Below are 17,252 nucleotides of genomic sequence, written 5' to 3'. Positions count from 1 at the left end.
AGGCAAGGAATTATATCTTGTGAATCTTACCATTTCCACCACACTGGATTTTTTCCCATCCAAAATATTCCACTGAGGTGCTGACCATCTGGCATTAAGACAAATCTCCCAATCTGAAATAAGATTTAAAAAAATTATGTTCTTGGAGAAATAAATGGAAGGAAGATGTTAAAAATGAAGGCCAATGTGTATTTACTTTCAAACATTGACTTAAGATACATTTTAAAACAAAAAGAAAGGGGCTTCCCTGGTGGCACAGTGGTTAAGAATCTGCCTGCCAATGCAGGAGACACGGGTTTGAGCCCTGGTCTGGGAAGATCCCACATGCCGCAAAGCAACTAAGCCTGTGCACCACAACTACGCCCGTGCGCCACAACTATTGAGCCTGCGCTCTAGAGCCTTCGAGCCACAGCTACTGACTGAAGCCTGCACACCTAGAGCCCGTGCTCCGCAACAAGAGAAGCCATCACAATGAGAAGCCCGTGCACCACAACGAATAGTAGCCCCCACTTGCCGCGACTAGAGAAAGCCCATGCACAGCAACGAAGACCCAACAGAGCCAAAAATAAATAAATAAATTTATTAAAAAAAAAAAAAGAAAAGATTAAGAAGTTTGGCTGGACTAAGAGTTTCGCATGATAAGGTGCTGTGGTCAAATTGGTAGGTGATTTACTAAGAAATGATTCTATAAATGTTGAGACTGACAATGAACAGAAAGCAGCGTAACTAGGAAAACAACGTTGAAAGGAAATGGATAAAGAGCTTAATGCAAATGCAAAATTTAAAGAAATAAATGGGACAGATCCTACTGTCAAGCCAAAAGGAAGTTTAAGAAGGCGAATGAAAAGTTGAAGAGAAAGGGAAGTTTGAGGTACCCAAGGAACCTCAGAACCCAAATGACCTCAGCATCCTTAGGAAAAAAATTCTTCAAAAGCCTCCTGTTTAACATTTCCAAATGGACTGCAGCTCTCATGGATTACAGATCTTTCTCATAAAGAATCACATGTGCCTTTTCCCTCACTTGGAAAACTCTTCCGTTTTCTTCAGCTTTCCTCTTTGTTCCACCTGAAAGATCAGACCAGGTCTGCATAGCTGGTGCCCTGCTCTCAGAGAAAGATGCCGGATGTAAGAAGAACATGCAAGGGATGACAAATACTTCCATAAATAAGGGGCCAAGACTCTGCTCTTCAGGGATACCAAATACTATCAGGTATAACTTGAGAAGCAACAAAATTGTTCATGTCCACTTTATCAAACCAGTAAATTTTCAAATAAAACTAAAATGCAAATAAAACTAAAATGCAAACACACTCTCTCTCTCTCTCTCTCTCTCTCTCTCTCTCTCCCACTGTGCACCAAAAGGGTTGCCAGTCTTTTGCCTAAAACCCAAGCTCAAGCTTATATATATAATTTTGAAGTCCTAAGCCTTTTATCCTAGAAAAATTAAAGCCACTACAATGAACAGATTTTCATTTTCAAGAGGAACATCCTGGCATCAGGCAATTGCCATCTCCATCAATGTTCCCTGGAGAAAGAGGAAGGGAGACTCAAAGCCTAGACAGGTTTTATGTTCTTCCATAATCAACCCCAGAGCTTGATGGTCCTCAAGCCCCTTCTCCTCTCTACCTGGACGTATTCATAGTGACTTCATCCAATTACGTAGCTTTAAGAGCACCTCTCTCACCTAACTGAACGTATCTCACCACAACTAGATTGTAACCTCTTCTGGTCTTATTTTTCTCTGTTGACAGGTTAGCCATAGCCCTGAGCACATTACAGACACAGTAAATGCTGGTAAATGAATTATTCCTCCAGTGACAGTACAAATTCTCAGAGGCACATGTCGGCTCCCTGTCTATCATAGCAAAATGAGAGCACACAATCAGCATGGACGAATTGGACTGAATTAGTAAATACTGGAATGAATTAGTAGATACTGGAGTGATAGTATCATTCTCCTGTGTAAATGAAAGGCCCTAAGTAAGACCTGAGGAAATTTAACTGGGGACTCAGTCCCTAAGCAGGCCCTAGTTGAAACAGAAGCTCTGTTTCACTAGTAGGAAACATATCCACCTCGTAGGAAGAAGCATGTGCTTTTATAAAAGAATAAATTTCCTACTGACCTGAAAATAATATGTCAGACACCCAGTCACAATCCTTTCCCCTTCTGACTTCTCCTAATGAAAAGAGAAAAAGTCTTGAGAAAGACAACCTTGAGGAGAAGAAACAAAACCTGAGAATCCAGGCTGCCCACAGTTTCCATACTCACAAGCCTGGCAGCCACTCCACACTAATTCTAAGTGAACATACACACACACACACACACACACACACACTGCTGCCATAAAATGCCCTATAGCCCGCCTCATCTGAAGTCAGAAATGGGATTTGGGGCTTTGATAAACAAGAAGAAGAGTTTAATAATCTAATCTCATTTTACAGATAAAGAAATTAATTAAAGTCCAGAGAAGTAAAACTGTTGGGGAATTTTTTGGCTAACAATAATAACTCATGTGATTAAGCAGAACGTCTCCCACAAAAATAGGCATACTTACCCCTCTTTCCCAAGCCCTAGGATTTAGACAACAGGATATTGTTATATACTTAAGCCCCCTCCTAGACAGCCCAGAAGCAGGACTGCATAGACCCAGACCACAAGACAGGCTGCTCACAGGCCAGTTAAAGCACAGTCTCTGAAAGGAGCATCAACAAGGACTTACCACAAGGGAAAAGGTCAATGGCTGGCATCCTGTGAATCTGTTAATGAAATCTGCCTTAACATGTCTTATTCCCAAAGTCTCTTCAAGACAGTTTCTGAATTTAATGGATAAGTTAATCTCAATTCCTCTTGATTAAGTAGGAGTCTTGCCTCATACCATCAATCTTTATGCAGGAGGCATTTCTCATCTGTCATCAAGCATCATTCATTAGCCATCTCTCTGTAGAAGATGGAAGTTATATTATGTGAAAGTCATTAAAAACTGTAGACCACATAAATATAAATAATAATTGCCATTTACTGAGCACTCATTATGTGCCAGAACACACATACAGTGGAAGCTCTCATGATTATCAACAGTTATTATTACTGTCATTCAATAGTTGAGGCAACTTATGTTCAAACAGGAGTAGTAATTGGCCCAAGATCACCAATTAAGAAGTCGTGAGCCAGAGTCTGAATGCAGGTTACTTCGTCTCAAAAGCCTGAACTCCTGAGGTTACTGTTATTCTCCAATATGAGAATTTATCTTCAATTAAAAAAAAATGCAATTATCTGTTAAGCACAATAAAGGAAAGCACAATAAAACAAGATATGCCTGTACATTATAAACAGTAATTGCTGTCAACATACTTTCTTGGAAACAGACATTCTCACAGACCTTGAGTCTGCGACCCTCCATAACCACTTGTCCATTATACTTTGGGTCATGGAAACAATACCCCATGAACACAGCATAACTGCTGAGGCCTCCTTATTAGAGGAGGGAACCAAATCTGGGCCCTTTCATATATTCCACCTTCAGGAGGGGTGGCCTCCCCGTCTCTTGCCAGATGCCATGGTGCTGGAGGATGTCACTCCTCCCCCAGACCCTTGACTACCTAGGAAGCCCCCTGGGATTAACTGAGTAAATAGCAATGAGAATTGGAGGACTATACAAATGACACTGTTAACCATCATATGTAATGGAGCCTGATGGACTTTCCATCCCTTAGCCATGATGTCCCTAAATAAAGGATGGGACCCAAGAAACAACACACTTGGTCAAACTTCAGGCAGTCATCTCAGCACTGGATGCCCTAGCCAACAAATGGTCCCATCATCACATTTATTATAAACTGTTGGGCTATTATCTAAAATTTGTCCTATTTCATGGTACAGAACTCTGGCAATCTCTTGCCTCACAGGCACCGAAAATATAAATCAAAATCACATGTCTTTACATATAACTAAGACTACAGTACAAGGCCTTGCCAGGATGCTCGTTATTCCCTTTGGAGTTATAGGCATTACTGCTAGTAACAAAGACACGCATTTCACTGCTTAGAATACACAATGTTGGGCTCTCGGAAAAGGTATTCATAGAACTTTCATGACCCCAATAACTGGTTTAACTGAGATGCTTAATAGTCTCCTGAACAATTCCTATTCATTAAATTCCAGTCCAACTGAAAAGGTCTCTATTTTGCCTCAAACCTTAACCTATATTTATAATTTTTTTTAATCTTGCCCTATCCCATAAGGGCTGGAGGCCAGATTGAGGGGGTGTACTCCACTGGGATCTATTAACCATAGATTATCCCAAAGACCAGGCAGCTGTTCTACTGATATGGGAGCCTAAACTTCATTCAAAAACTAAAAACCGTGTCGAGTTTAGCTACACACCACAGTTTAGGTAACTGTGGACTTATTATTGGTCTGGGTGCTTTCATTGGTTTACAATCCAGAGGCCCAAACCCTCCAAATAAGACAGTGTTTCAACCAAACATGGCAAATGCTGAGATCCACATCAACTGGAGTAGGTACCCACTTGAAAAGGATACTCCAGTCTCACACTCAGCAACATCACACTGGCCCAGGAGCTCACCGCCAGAGATGACGTCACCCCAGGAGACATCACCCCAGTCTGAGATCTCGCCATTGGAGATAACTTTGCCCCCTGGGCTAACTTGACCCTGACACTAAACCCCAGGGACTGTTTCTTCTAACGCACAGATTGGACATAGGACACTTTGTGCTTTTCTTCCTTTGATATTAGGAATTCTATTATGATTCTGAGTTCCTTGTCTGCTTAGCCCACGATCCAGGTATACTCCTTGCTCTCTGCCAAAACATACACCCCTACACTCCATGCCTACAAGGAAATCTGGTAGAGGTCACTAGTATCGATATCATTCCAAAAATTAATGGACTGTGTGATTCCAACTATATGACATTTTAGAAAAGGCAAAAGTATGTAGTAGTAAGACCAGAGGTTGCCAACGATTGTGGGGGTCAGGGAGAATAGGCAAGACACAGGGTTTTTAGGGCTGTGAAAATACTCTGCATAATACCGTAATGAGGGAAACATGTCATTACGTGTTTGTCCAAGGTCACAGAATCTACACCACCAAGAGTGAACTGTAATGTGGTCTGCGGACTTCGGGTGATTATGAGGTGCCCATGTTGGTTCATCAACTGTAACAAATGTACCGCTCTGGTGGGGGATGCTGATAATGGGGGAGGCTGGGGGGAGAGCAGGGGACAGATGGGAACTCTCTGTACCTTCCCCTCCATTTTGCTGTGAACCTGAAACTGCTCTAAAAACAAAGTTTTAATGTTAAAAAGGAAAAGGAATTAGTGGAGATTACTGCTTTCCCCAGGAGGCACGTGCCTCATATTGGCCAACCCCTGGACCCTCTGGGAAGAGGGCCACCCACTCCCTGATGCTTTCTTCCACTAACCGCCTCCAGCTTTCCACTAAGACCTTCTGCGTTGCAGCCACCAGCACTCCTTCCCCTTGGTTCCACACACAACCACCAACTTTTACATGTACTTTACTAACTTATCAGCTCATCCCCTCCAACACCACCGCCAGATGTGTCAACCTGATATGAGAGTATTTCTAATCTACTCTACAACTCCACTAAGATATTGTTAGGGACTGCAAAAAATTTCAGATTTATTTTCTTGACTAATGCAATATAAATGGGAAACTTAAATTATAGGCTGGCCTACAAGGACTCCTCGTACTTTACCTGTGTTTCTCCTTTCCATTATCACAGTAAAATGTTTTCTGTGTTGGTTAGGGGCACTGACGCCACACTAAAAGTCTCTACTATCATTGCCCTGGTTTCCTTACTCTCATCAAAACATGAGTACCGACTGTATTGGACACTCATGCGCGCGCGCGCACACACACACACACACACTTTTTCTGTATATTATATGACTTTTGACATCTGAAAAAATCCTTTCTGGCTGGGGAGAGACTGCTTCTTGGGGCTAGCCAACTCTGAGAAATAACAAAGGACTCAAACCGAAGCATGACTTTGATATGCAAACTAACCAATCGAGAACCATACTTACCTCCAGCAGACCCATCCACTGTAGGAGGCAATATTTCTCTGCCTTAAACATCCCAGGGCCAGGTAGCAGGCAACTAGAGACCACCCATATACCCGAAGCCTGACAAAATTATTCAAAGCAGTCAATCCTGGCTGTTTCCTCTGCCCTGCCTTGCCTTTCCCATAGAAACCCCAATAAAGGCAGTGGCCTAAACCTTCCCCTCTCTCCTGTGCCTTCTGCCTCTTGACCATCCTGGTGTTTTCCCACATCAACCTGCATGGTTACATGTTGCCTTGCCTCTAGGACTTAAAGAGTATAATAAACTTTGTTTTTTCCTGGGCCTCCAGTCTCCCCTTGTGGCAGCACTTGACTGACCATCTCATGAAAGAATATGTAACAGAGTTACTATTGCTTTCTTATTCACTGAGAAACTTTGTTCTGTAAAATCAGAGACTATCAGAGATTCACTGTTTGAAATTGTATCAGTAAGACTGAAACATCCCAATTTTGCCTGGAGGATATACATCATTATTTTGATATTTGACATCAAGAAGCAGTCTTGATTTAAAAACCTGGAACTGAGCTTCAAATAAAGGGTTTCTGGACACAATATTCCACATCTATCTTAATTTTATTGTTTTCAAGGAAACAAGAGCCTGGGTTGTTTGTAGTACAGACCTGATGTTAACCCCTTAACACAGTCCTGCTTTGCTTTGAGACTATCAAATTACTGCTTCCTTTAAATTTCACCTAAAATGTCACAATTCTCAGAATCCATAAGTATACACTTTGCTTTGTTTGGTTGAGACATCCACAGTTCCTCTGCTATGCAGTCTCCCTCACTGCAATGAGTCAAAAAATCTGGGTTTTTTTGCACTACAGGTTTGCTCCTACTGTTATTAGGCTGCTTTGGTTAGGATAATTGGAAGCAACACAAATTCTATCCATAGGACGCTAGTTGACTAAACTACCATACATGCACTAATAAAGGGCTCAGCAGCCACAAAAAAGGATAAGGAAAATCACTATGAACTGATATAGATTGATTTCCAGTATTTAGTTTAATTGGGGAAAGAAGTACATTCATGTGAAGGTAAAAAGGAAGGAAGGAAAGAAGGAATATATATATATATATATATATATATATATATATATATATATATGAATTTTGAGAAAGTTTACATCAGAAACTAATAAAATGGAAATGGTTAGCTACTGGTGGTAATGTGATGTAAGACTTCTGAATATACCTTTTTATACAGTTTTACCTTTGAATCGTGAAAAAGTTTTATAAATTAAAAAAATAAGTTAATTCAGAAAGGAAGCAAACCTTAAAACTAAATGTAAACAGAAATGTACATAATAGTGTATCAAACTGATAACAAAACCATGAGAGAAAAGACTTAGAGTTCACACAAATATTTGAGCACAGTACTATGAACTGCATATACTTAATATAAACCATTAAGGACAAAAAAATGCAAAGAAACTTAATACTTTATTGAGCAAGTCTACCATTAGTAATATTGGTATTATAATTTTTGAAACTACTGTACCCATACTGTTGGATAAAACAATATACTAATGGTATTACAAACCATGGTTTTTATAATAAGAGAAAAGAGATACAAGTATAAAATAAAGAAAAAAGCACATATTAAATTTTTACTAGGAATGAGTATGAACTTACAATGTAAGAAAATATATTTTTAATTGGGTTTTTGAAGAATAACAATATGAGAGTATGTTCATGATAATAATTTATATGAAAAGGAGGATATAAAATTATAAATACAATTTGAATTCAATTTTGTCTCAAAAAATATATATATATATATTTTTTAGATAACCACTGAAAGGCCTAGATACAGTTATATCCCAGTAGCACTGAGCCCATCACAGAGACCTTGGTGTCTATAAGGAAAGAGGAGAAATCATTTATTACAGGTCTGTAACTGGAAAGTACAAAGTGAACTGGGGATTTACACTCAAAGACTAATAGGTATGTGTTGAAGGGACACATGAGTCAAATTAAAAGGACTCCTCCTGGCCAAGTTTGGGACAGCTTGAGCATCAAATGACAGCAACTGTTTATAATATGATGAATGAAAGAAAAATCCACGGATATGTTGTGACATTCCAAAAGGGAAAAAAATATAGAGGGCAGGGGAAGTGGGGAGGGAAAGCTCTTGTTTACAGAAGACTGACAGCTAAAGAATAGAGAAGGAATGACAGAATTAGAAAAAAAAAAATACCATTTCATAAGCTCCCAATGTAAAAACAGGTTGAAGCGAAGATCAACAAGTGATGTTAAAACCACTGATCGAAAGGGGTGGGGAAGAGATTATTCCCCTATTGCCAAGTATCACCCACAGATTACTAAAAAGAAAAATGTGACTACACGAGAGAGATGGGCACCTTGACTAAATGCTTTGCATTCCTTATACACAGTGGGACAACTTGCATTTATGTGCCTCCTGATCCCATATTGATGGGATACAATATGAAGTACACAACATCACCTAGGAAATTTTCACGTCTCTAAACCTGCAGTCTAACTTAGTAGCCATTGGCTCCCTCTATGTGGCTACTGTGAACATGAAATGTGGCTAGTGTGACTGAGGAACTGAATTCTTAATTTTACTTACTTTTAATTAAGTTTAGAAATAAAATTGCTCAGTTACTAAAAAACTTTTCAGCATGTTTGGAGCAATCTGGGTTTCCAAGTCTACTTTTTCAACAGTAAATTTTATGAAAGCTAAATACAGATCAAGAATTTCCAACAAAAATTTAGCAGCCACACTGAGATGTGCTTAAGTATAAAATACATACCAGATTCCAACAGTTAGTACAAAAGAAATGTAAAATTTTTCATTAATAATTTTATATTAGCTACATTAGTCATTAATTTCACCAATAACTATATATTAATAACTGGATAAACTGGGTTAGATAAGATATATTATTAAAAATAACTTCATTTTTTCCTAACTTGGCTACTAAAATTTTAAAAATTACATCTGTACTTCATATTATATTTGTATTAGACACTACTGCTCTAGACACAATGTCCACTGTATGAGATAGACAAGTTAATTAAATGAAATCACAGGAAAACATCATATCAGAATGCCAACATTTTACAATACAAAAATCCTGAAATAGGCAGGAACCAAAAATACAGGCAAATGTTTTAGGTAAAAGAAATCTAAAACCAAAATGCAACGTGCAAATCTAATTTGGATCCTAGCTCTCCAAAAAACCGGACAACTATAAAATATACTCTTGGAAAAGTGGAAAATTTTTGATTTTCTTGGTGGACAATGCAGTTTTGTTCTTAGTAGGAGACTGTCCTCATTCTTAAGAAATGAACGCTGAAGATTAAAGGGGGAAGTGAATGTCTGCAATTTCCCATTAAATGGTTCATCATAATATATATAACGAGAGATAAAATCTTAATTAGTGAATCTAGATGAAGGGTTCATGGATGTTCGTTTTATTGACGTCACAGATTTTCTCTAGATAAGAATTTCAAGATGAGGGACTTCCCTGGTGGTCCAGTGGTTAGGACTCCACGCTCTCACTGCAGGGGCCCGGGGTTCAATTCCTGGTTGGGGAACTAAGATCTCCTAAGCTGCGCAGCGCGGACAATAATAATAATAATAATAATAATAGTTTCAAGATGAATACCTGGAAGAAAAATCCACCCGTCAAAACTCATCTTACTTACGGTAAATTCAATTCCAACTTCTGCTACTAACAGAAACCAGCCTACGTCGTCTTCCTTCCCTGAGACTCCTATACTTTTGAAGCTTTGGGGCTTTACAGGGCTCTGACGTGGTAAATTTAGTATTTATATGAATTCCTTCACTCCTGCATTTATTTAGATCACACACACGTGCTGCCTAATAACCTGCAAAGGTTTCTCTTTCCAACGGAATATAACTTACCAAACTTCAATAACCGACACCCACGGCCGGAACAAAGCCACCGAGTGCTCACCGGGACCCGGGGACAGGGGGCCATTGGGGCCGGAGTGCTGGGACGAGAACGACAGAGATGCTATTCCTTTCCCTTGTGGAGAAAGGACCCAAAGGTTGCTCTGGAGCCTTTTGAAATCGGGAGCATCGCGGATGAAGACAAGGCCTGGCCGACCCGCCTCCACCCAGAGCTGCCGCCCGGACCTCCGCTGGCCGAGCGGGCCCGGACTCTCGCGGGAAGGGCCGCCGCCCGGGAGCGCCGGCCGGAGGCCGGGGCGGCCAGGTCAGCGCGCGAGGCCACGCCCTCTGACCCTCTTATTTGGTGTCTTCTCCTCCTGCTTGACCGCACAGAGGCGGGACACACCAAGAGGCGAAAATCTTACCTCAGACCCGCGCCGGACCGCACAGCAAAGAGAGCTGCCGCCTTCCGCACGCGCAGATCCAAACGCGCACGCGCACGCGCACTTCCAGGCTCCTCGCACAGCGTAAGGGACAGGGCCTCGGAGGTTGGGCAGACGCCGGAGGCTGCTCTTCTTTCATCTCGGAGCAGAAGAGAGGTATCTTTTTCCTCCCGCGGATTGGTGCTGGGGTGCTGGGTCAGGCCCCGGAAGGCAGGGCTGTGGTCCAGGACCTGTGTAGTGGTTTGTTTTCCTCCATAGCCCATGCATCTTACATGTCTTACATGAATAACAATTGCTTTCAAATTTTGATGCATAGTGTCATTGCACAACTCTTGCTGCACTTTCCCCAAGGAGATATGTATACAGTTACCGCCTAGATGTACTTGACCTTTCCACATGGCAACATAAATTCCCTGTGCACCATTCATTTTTTCATTATAGTTTAGCTTCCTCTCTGTGATTCCCCCTACCTGGGAAGGGAGCTTCAAACCGCAGTTAGGGCGAGAGGGAGCAAACGCTTCTGCATCTCAGTCTGGGGCCTCTGACACTGGAGGTGAAGAGGTGACCCTAAGTTTAAGATGGCTTCTGCTAACTATGTGGCTGAGGCTGCTGTCCTGAAGCAATGGGGAGATTCTTCAGCCAATGAGTTGCGAGAGTGACTGTGATACCCAGTTGGACTCTGGTTTCCATTATGTTTTTGAGCTTGACGATCCATTTTAGCTACCGACAGATAAAGAAAACAGCTTATTGTAATTTGGGAGACCAAGAAATGTGGAGTTCTCAGTATTAGCCTGGAGTCAGTCAAAGGCTAACGGTGCAGTGACCTCCCACGGCAGAGATTCACGGGTGTTAATAATCATGTCATAGAAGGAGGCAAATAGTTAAGGTGGCAATGCACAGTCTAAATAAGTTTTAGGAATCTTATAAGTCATCTTTCAGTAAAAGAAAAGGGAATTTTTAATGGCTGTTATTCACTCTGGTGTGAGGGACTTGTTTCCCAGCGTTATGGTCATGAGCTATATAATGAACCTACTAAATCTGATTGAATTGTAATTTATCCTCAGAAAGTTTACATCTTCATTATTTATTTATTTATTTTTGGCCACTGCAGCTTGGGAGTCTTAGTTCCCCCACCAGGGATAGGACCCTGGCCCTGGCAGTGAAAGCGTGGAACCCTAACCATTGGACTGCCAGGGAATTCCCAGAAACTTTATGGCTTTAGATAGCAACGTTTTACAGGGATGAAGAGATTCCTCTTGAGAGGAGGTTAGATCAGGTGAGTAGACCTAGAATCAAAGTAGAAGGATAGGGAGGTCGAAAGTCTTGGAGATTTATGGCTGAGAAACTGGAAGAAGTATTAGGGGCGTTTAGTGAAGACTTGTGGCATCACGGTCCAGGTGTATTGTATTGTCTCATGAAACTGAAACGGTATTAGGAGTCAGGATGTAAAGGAATACTGGAGAAAGTAGGCCGCTGACCTCTTGTTCCTAGAGCATTTCCTGAAAACGTTTACCATTGTGAATACGTATCTCTTATAACTCTGAAATGTTTCTAAGGATTGGAGAGCCTTTCCTTTGAAATGTAATCATCAGGAAGGATAGGGCCTCTGGTTCCCAATATCTGGGGCTTCCCTGCACAGTGGCCCAGGGTAAGTCCTTTGCCTACTTTTCTCCAGCTTCTTCCCTTGCCCCTCCTGGGAGATCAGAAAGAGTGTGTATAGCTGACATGCTGCTCAGGGAAAAAAGCGAACAATGAGGTAAGACAGCAAAGGACAACAAACATATTTTTAAATTGTGGTAAAATATACATAATATAAAATTTAACCATTTTTAAGTGTACGACTCAGTGGCATTAAGTACATTCGCAATATTGTGCAGCTACCCCCACTATCCATCTCCAAAACTTTTCCATCATCCCAAACAGAAGCTCTGTAGGGTAACAAACACTTTTATGAGATTGGTTCAATATTTTGGTCTCCAGGGTCTCTGGAGATGAGAAAGTATCAGTTTACTTGCAGTAAAATGAGGATGTTGAATTTGTAATCAACACAGTAAAACTCTAACGAGGTCTCATTCCACAAACTCTCTAAGCCCCACGGTGACCTCTGAAGTGGATGCCCACATGTAGACACTTCAAAGAGCCTCCCGGAAGGAGCAGCCTCCCTTGAGATTGAACTTGAAATGACAGGACAAAATTCACTTTCTGGACACTATTATTCCTTTTAGCCTCATCCTATTATTTTTGGTGCCTATTTTGTATATTTTCCACAGATGATGACATTGTTCTAAACACTCTGGTATATGGGACTTTCCTGGTGGTCCAGTGGTTAAGACTCTGAGCTTTCACTGCAGGGGGTGTGGGTTCGATCCCTAGTCGGGGAACTAGGATCCCGCATGCCCTGTGAGTGGTAATGAACAATCATATTACCCTGGACTTCTTGCTGGCCAGTCAAAGCAGGGTGTGTTTGGCTGCCAGCATCTCTTGCTGTACCTAGTTTAATATTTAACTGGCTTGGTTCTGGATGGGGAGCCTGGCTGTGGTATATCCTCCATTTACCTCGAATCACCCTACTGGGAGTCATGGTCCCAGTCACTCTTGTCAGATGTTCCCTAAAAGGAACAGAACCATTTTGGTCCAAGCTCTATCAGGACAGTTTGTTAGGGTATCTGTGTTAGTCCCCTATTGCTGCTATGATAGGTGTCGACAAAAGTAATCAATAAGCAATCTACAATAGGAAAAGAAAAGAGTTTTATTTGAGCCAAACTGAGGACTATAGCTTGGAAGCCAGCTTCCCAGATTACTTTGAGAAACTGCTCTAGAGAAGCCTTGTTTTCAGTACAGCTTTATGTCTTGTGAGAACAAAGAACATCAAGAAGGTCAGGGATACATTCCTTCAAGGTTTAAAAAAAACAGATCAGCACGTGCACAGCTAGTCAGTGTGGTCTTGGCACCTGGAAAGGGAGTCTTAGTATGGAAGGAGTACCAGCATTGGCATCCCAGGAAGGGAGGCATTTAATCTTTATTTATTTTTTTTAAATTTATTTATTTATTTTAATCTTTATTTTTTTATTATTTTTTATTTTTTTTTATCTTTATTTTTAACATGGACATTCTTTACTTCTGGTCAATGGACACTTTTCTTTAATAATTAAAGCAGACTGCAGTGCATGTTTGATAGGCCACAAACAGGCTATTTTTCTTAGCATAAAATGCAAGTTAACTCATGTATAGGCCAGAATGACTTCCCCATACCTCAATATGTGAACCTCTCTTTTTATCACAGGTTACCAGAAACTTAGTATCTTAACACAAGTATTTTATCTTACAGCTGTAGAGGTCAGGCATCTGGACTGGGTCTCACTGGGCTAAAATCAGGGGGTCCACAGGGCTGTATTTCTTCCAGAGGTTGGAGGGAAGAATTCATTTCCTTGTCTTTCCAGCTTCTAGAGATTGCCTCCATTCCTCGGGTCATGGCTCCACATCGCTCTGACCTCTGCTTCCATCCTCACATCTCCTTCTCTGACTCCTGCCTCCCTCTTTCACTTACAAGGATCCCTGTGACTACATTGGGCCCACCTAGGTAACCCATGGTAATCTCCCCATCTCAAAAGCCTTAATTTAGTCATAACTGCAAAGTCCCTTTTGCCATATAAAGTAACATTCAGAGGTTCTGCAGATTAAGACATGGGTAATTTTGGCAAGGGGCACTATTCTGCCTACCACAAAAAGTACCTAAAAAGAATTCTTAGCTAGATACATGAAAGATTGGGGGCTAGAGGTGTGGAGAAATGGTGCCCTTGAGACTTTGCCTCTATCCACATAGACTATGCAGGCAAAGACTTGACCTGTGGTGAGTCTGGGAGTTGGCCCTGTGATCCTCCCAGAACATGAGAGGATGGGAGGCCTGTCATGAGAGTTTCTCATTGCCTCCTGGGTTCTGATGCTGTAAGAGGCTTTCTTCTCTGCCACCTTCAGAATATAAAACTGCTTAGCTGTGTCTAGATTTGGCTCTTCGACTACAGGGAAGAGGCCCAGTCACAGATTAGGGGTTAAAGTTGGTGGTCATTTGGAGCCAGAAGTAGAGGATCTGATTTTCCCCAGAGTATTGCTCAAATGGTGTGGTCTAATACAAGGTTTTTTCAGGGGGCGGGGAAGGGTGGAGGTAAGGGATAATTAGGGAGTTAGGGATTGACATGTACACATTGTTGTTTAAAAAGGATAACCAACAAGGACCTACTGTATAGCACAGGGAACTCTGCTCAATGTTATGTGGCAGCCTGGATGGGAGGGGAGTCTGGGGGAGAATGGATACATGTTTATGAATGGCTGAGTCGCTTTGCTGTGCACCTGAAACTACCACAATATTGTTATCGGCTATACTCCAATATAAAGTAAAAGTTTAAAAAAGATCAGTTTATATAAAAAAACTAAATATAGATATTGAACAGCAAAAAAAAATAAGGTTTTGGTTTTTTTGTTTGTTTGTTTGTTTTGGTTGTGCCACACGGCCTGTAAGATTTTAGTTCCCGGACCAGGGACTGAATCCTGGCCCTCAGCAGTGAGAGCGTGGAGTCCTAACCACTGGATCGCCAGGAAATTCCCAAGTCCAAGGTTTTTAGTTCCACTTCCTGGGTCTCCAGAGCAGATTCGAGTTTGTTCCACTTTGCCTTCAGTGGAGCAAAGGATAAAGTACATGGGCAGTAGGTGAGGGTGTCTCTCTCTCCTGTGAAACTTTTACTGAATAGAATGCATTTAGCTAAATCTATAACTCCAAACCATTTACCCATGTTATTTTGAATGTCATCCATTAAGGTGATGATATTTGGTAGCGATGTTATAAGAAGGGAGTAGTCTTGTTTAACCCTCTATAGTCTGTAGGCAGCCTCCATATATTCATACTGGCTCAGGACACACCAGGGAACTGAAAGGTGACGTGGTAGGAATCAGTACCTTCTTTCAGTAAGTCAGCTATGACAGACCGTAATCTTTCAGCGCCTGTCCTTAGCCAGTACTGTGGCGTATTGGTCACCCACATGGGTAGGAGAAAGTTAACTGGTTCCCACCAGGTGACACCCACCATAGCAAAAGCTTTAGGCTTATTTCATGAGGTTGACCAAGGAGGTCCATTCCAATAATGGGAAAAGGGAGAGTCTGGGAGGAACAACCAGGACAGAAGCATCTCTTAGCAAAAGTGGGCCGATTTTAATAGTTAAGCAGGTAATTGCCCTTTTAACTCATTCTCCTCCCAATTCATTCACTTCCTGGGGTGAAGGGGGAGTGCTTCTTGGGGGGAGGTCCTTAAGGAGAGAGATGATGTGTATTTCCTCCTTCAAGAGAGAATCAGCGCCTCTGTTTTTGGCCTTCTCCTTTTGCCCTTTTGGTCTTTTGTTACTTTTTGGATGGTCACTGGCAAAGCAGAGGATAAAGTATCTCAATTTCTACACAGTATTCCTATTGTGGGACACCGTGCTGCATTTTTTTTCTCCAGTAGAGGGCACCAGACCTTTTTTTCCAGGATCCTCCACTCCATCACTTCTCATCTCCCCAAGAGTTTGGGCTCCTACCTCCTCTCTAGGTGTCCTCCTGGTGAGAAGCTCCCCTAAGCAGGGCCCAACGCCCATCTCGTGGTTTGGAGCATTCTTTTAGTAGGGTAAGCCATCTCCTTTGGGCTCCTAGGGAGGCAGGGATATAAACTTCCTTGAGTTTGGTTACTTTAAGCAGTGTTTTAGTTGGGCCAACCCAAGGGTTGGGGATGGGGTCTCAATATCCCTCTGGGGAGCAGCGAGAATGATGCTGTCCTTCATAGCAGATCTGATTGGGTCACAGCAGAGGCGTGCTGGCTGTGGACAAAGATGCCTCCCCTAACTGTGCTTCGGAGACCGGCCTTGGCTTGCCATTTCTGCCTTATTGGCTAGTTAACCTGCTATAGTGGTCCCCAGGGATGAGGACATCGTCTTGTCTCAAAGTGCCCCAAATCACCAGCCTGACTGTGGGACCTCCTCTTGCTACAGTCCCACCCCTCGACCTGATCCCACCCTAAACTCAGCTCTTTGGAATATTCAACTAAGCCACGCCCCTAGGCCTGGTCGCGCCCCATCTCCGCCCCACAGGCCTAGTAAACCAAGCCCCGCCCATAGCCTGGTCCCGCTCCAGGCCCTCTCCAACCCCAAGTCCTAGGTTGACACAGCCCCAAGACCCAGTCGCGTCTCTCCGTGGAAGGAAACTAGTACTTCTCCTCCACTTGCGGCTGGAAGCTGCCACCGCCCCTCCCAACCCAAATTTCCCAGCTCCCGAGGCCCGGCCCCTGACGCTGTGCGTGGCGCAGAAACCGGAAGCAGCCGTGCACTTCTGCGCGTGCGCAAGCCGGCGGCCATGTCCCCTTGCAACCCCGTCTAAATCTGATGTAAATTTTAGCCTCGGTCCGCGTCCTACCTGGTTCAGCCCAGCCCGCCCCAAGTCTGGTGCGCGGGAGGTGGAGAGCTTGGCCTTGGGGTCAGAGGCCAAAAGGCGGCCGCTTGGGCTGTGCCCACCGCTCCACGCTGGGACACCCGCGCCCGGGGCCTCCAGCAGCCGCGGCTGGTACCAAACTCACTGAATCAGGAACTCTGTGAGAGTCCAGCAGTCGGGGTGAGTCTGCTGCAGGCGAGAGTTGGAGAGCCATCCTCGTATTTAATCGGCCTCCAAAATCATCCTCTGCTCTCTTTCCAGAAAGGAAAAGCATCCCTGCCATTCGGGTTACGGGGACGAGAGTCTCAACCTCGTCTCTGCGTAGGTCTGTGGATTTCGGCTTGTTCTGTGAGAATGGGGTGACATTTGCCTAACTCC

The 17,252-nt window shown here is 42.7% G+C and overlaps 2 protein-coding genes across 4 annotated transcripts in view; one reads left to right on the top strand and one right to left on the bottom strand.

Annotated features, from left to right (window-relative positions):
* The window catches only part of LOC132422735 (zinc finger protein 177-like), a 33,091-nt gene extending 22,634 nt beyond the window's left edge, over nt 1-10,457 (bottom strand). For 2 of the 3 annotated variants that reach the window (XM_069540543.1, XM_060007656.2), the window contains exons 1-4: nt 10,410-10,457; nt 2,721-2,939; nt 2,124-2,177; nt 31-113 (exon numbers count right to left, since the gene is read on the bottom strand). In XM_069540543.1, coding sequence (XP_069396644.1) covers nt 31-88 — 58 coding nt within the window. In that variant the 5' untranslated portion in view covers nt 89-113; nt 2,124-2,177; nt 2,721-2,939; nt 10,410-10,457. The remainder of the gene's footprint in view (nt 1-30; nt 114-2,123; nt 2,178-2,720; nt 2,940-10,409) is intronic. The other variant, XM_069540544.1, reaches the window with a different exon arrangement.
* Nucleotides 10,458-16,796: 6,339 nt separating this feature from the next.
* LOC132422733 (zinc finger protein 699) overlaps nt 16,797-17,252 on the top strand; it is a 68,499-nt gene continuing 68,043 nt past the window's right edge. Inside the window, exon 1 of the mRNA XM_069540503.1 lies at nt 16,797-17,054. The gene's annotated coding sequence lies outside the window, so the exon portion shown is untranslated. The remainder of the gene's footprint in view (nt 17,055-17,252) is intronic.

The sequence above is a fragment of the Delphinus delphis genome, chromosome 3 (assembly GCF_949987515.2).
Source record: "Delphinus delphis chromosome 3, mDelDel1.2, whole genome shotgun sequence".
Taxonomy (NCBI): Eukaryota; Metazoa; Chordata; class Mammalia; order Artiodactyla; family Delphinidae; genus Delphinus; species Delphinus delphis.
This window is presented reverse-complemented; position numbering and strand designations above follow the sequence as displayed.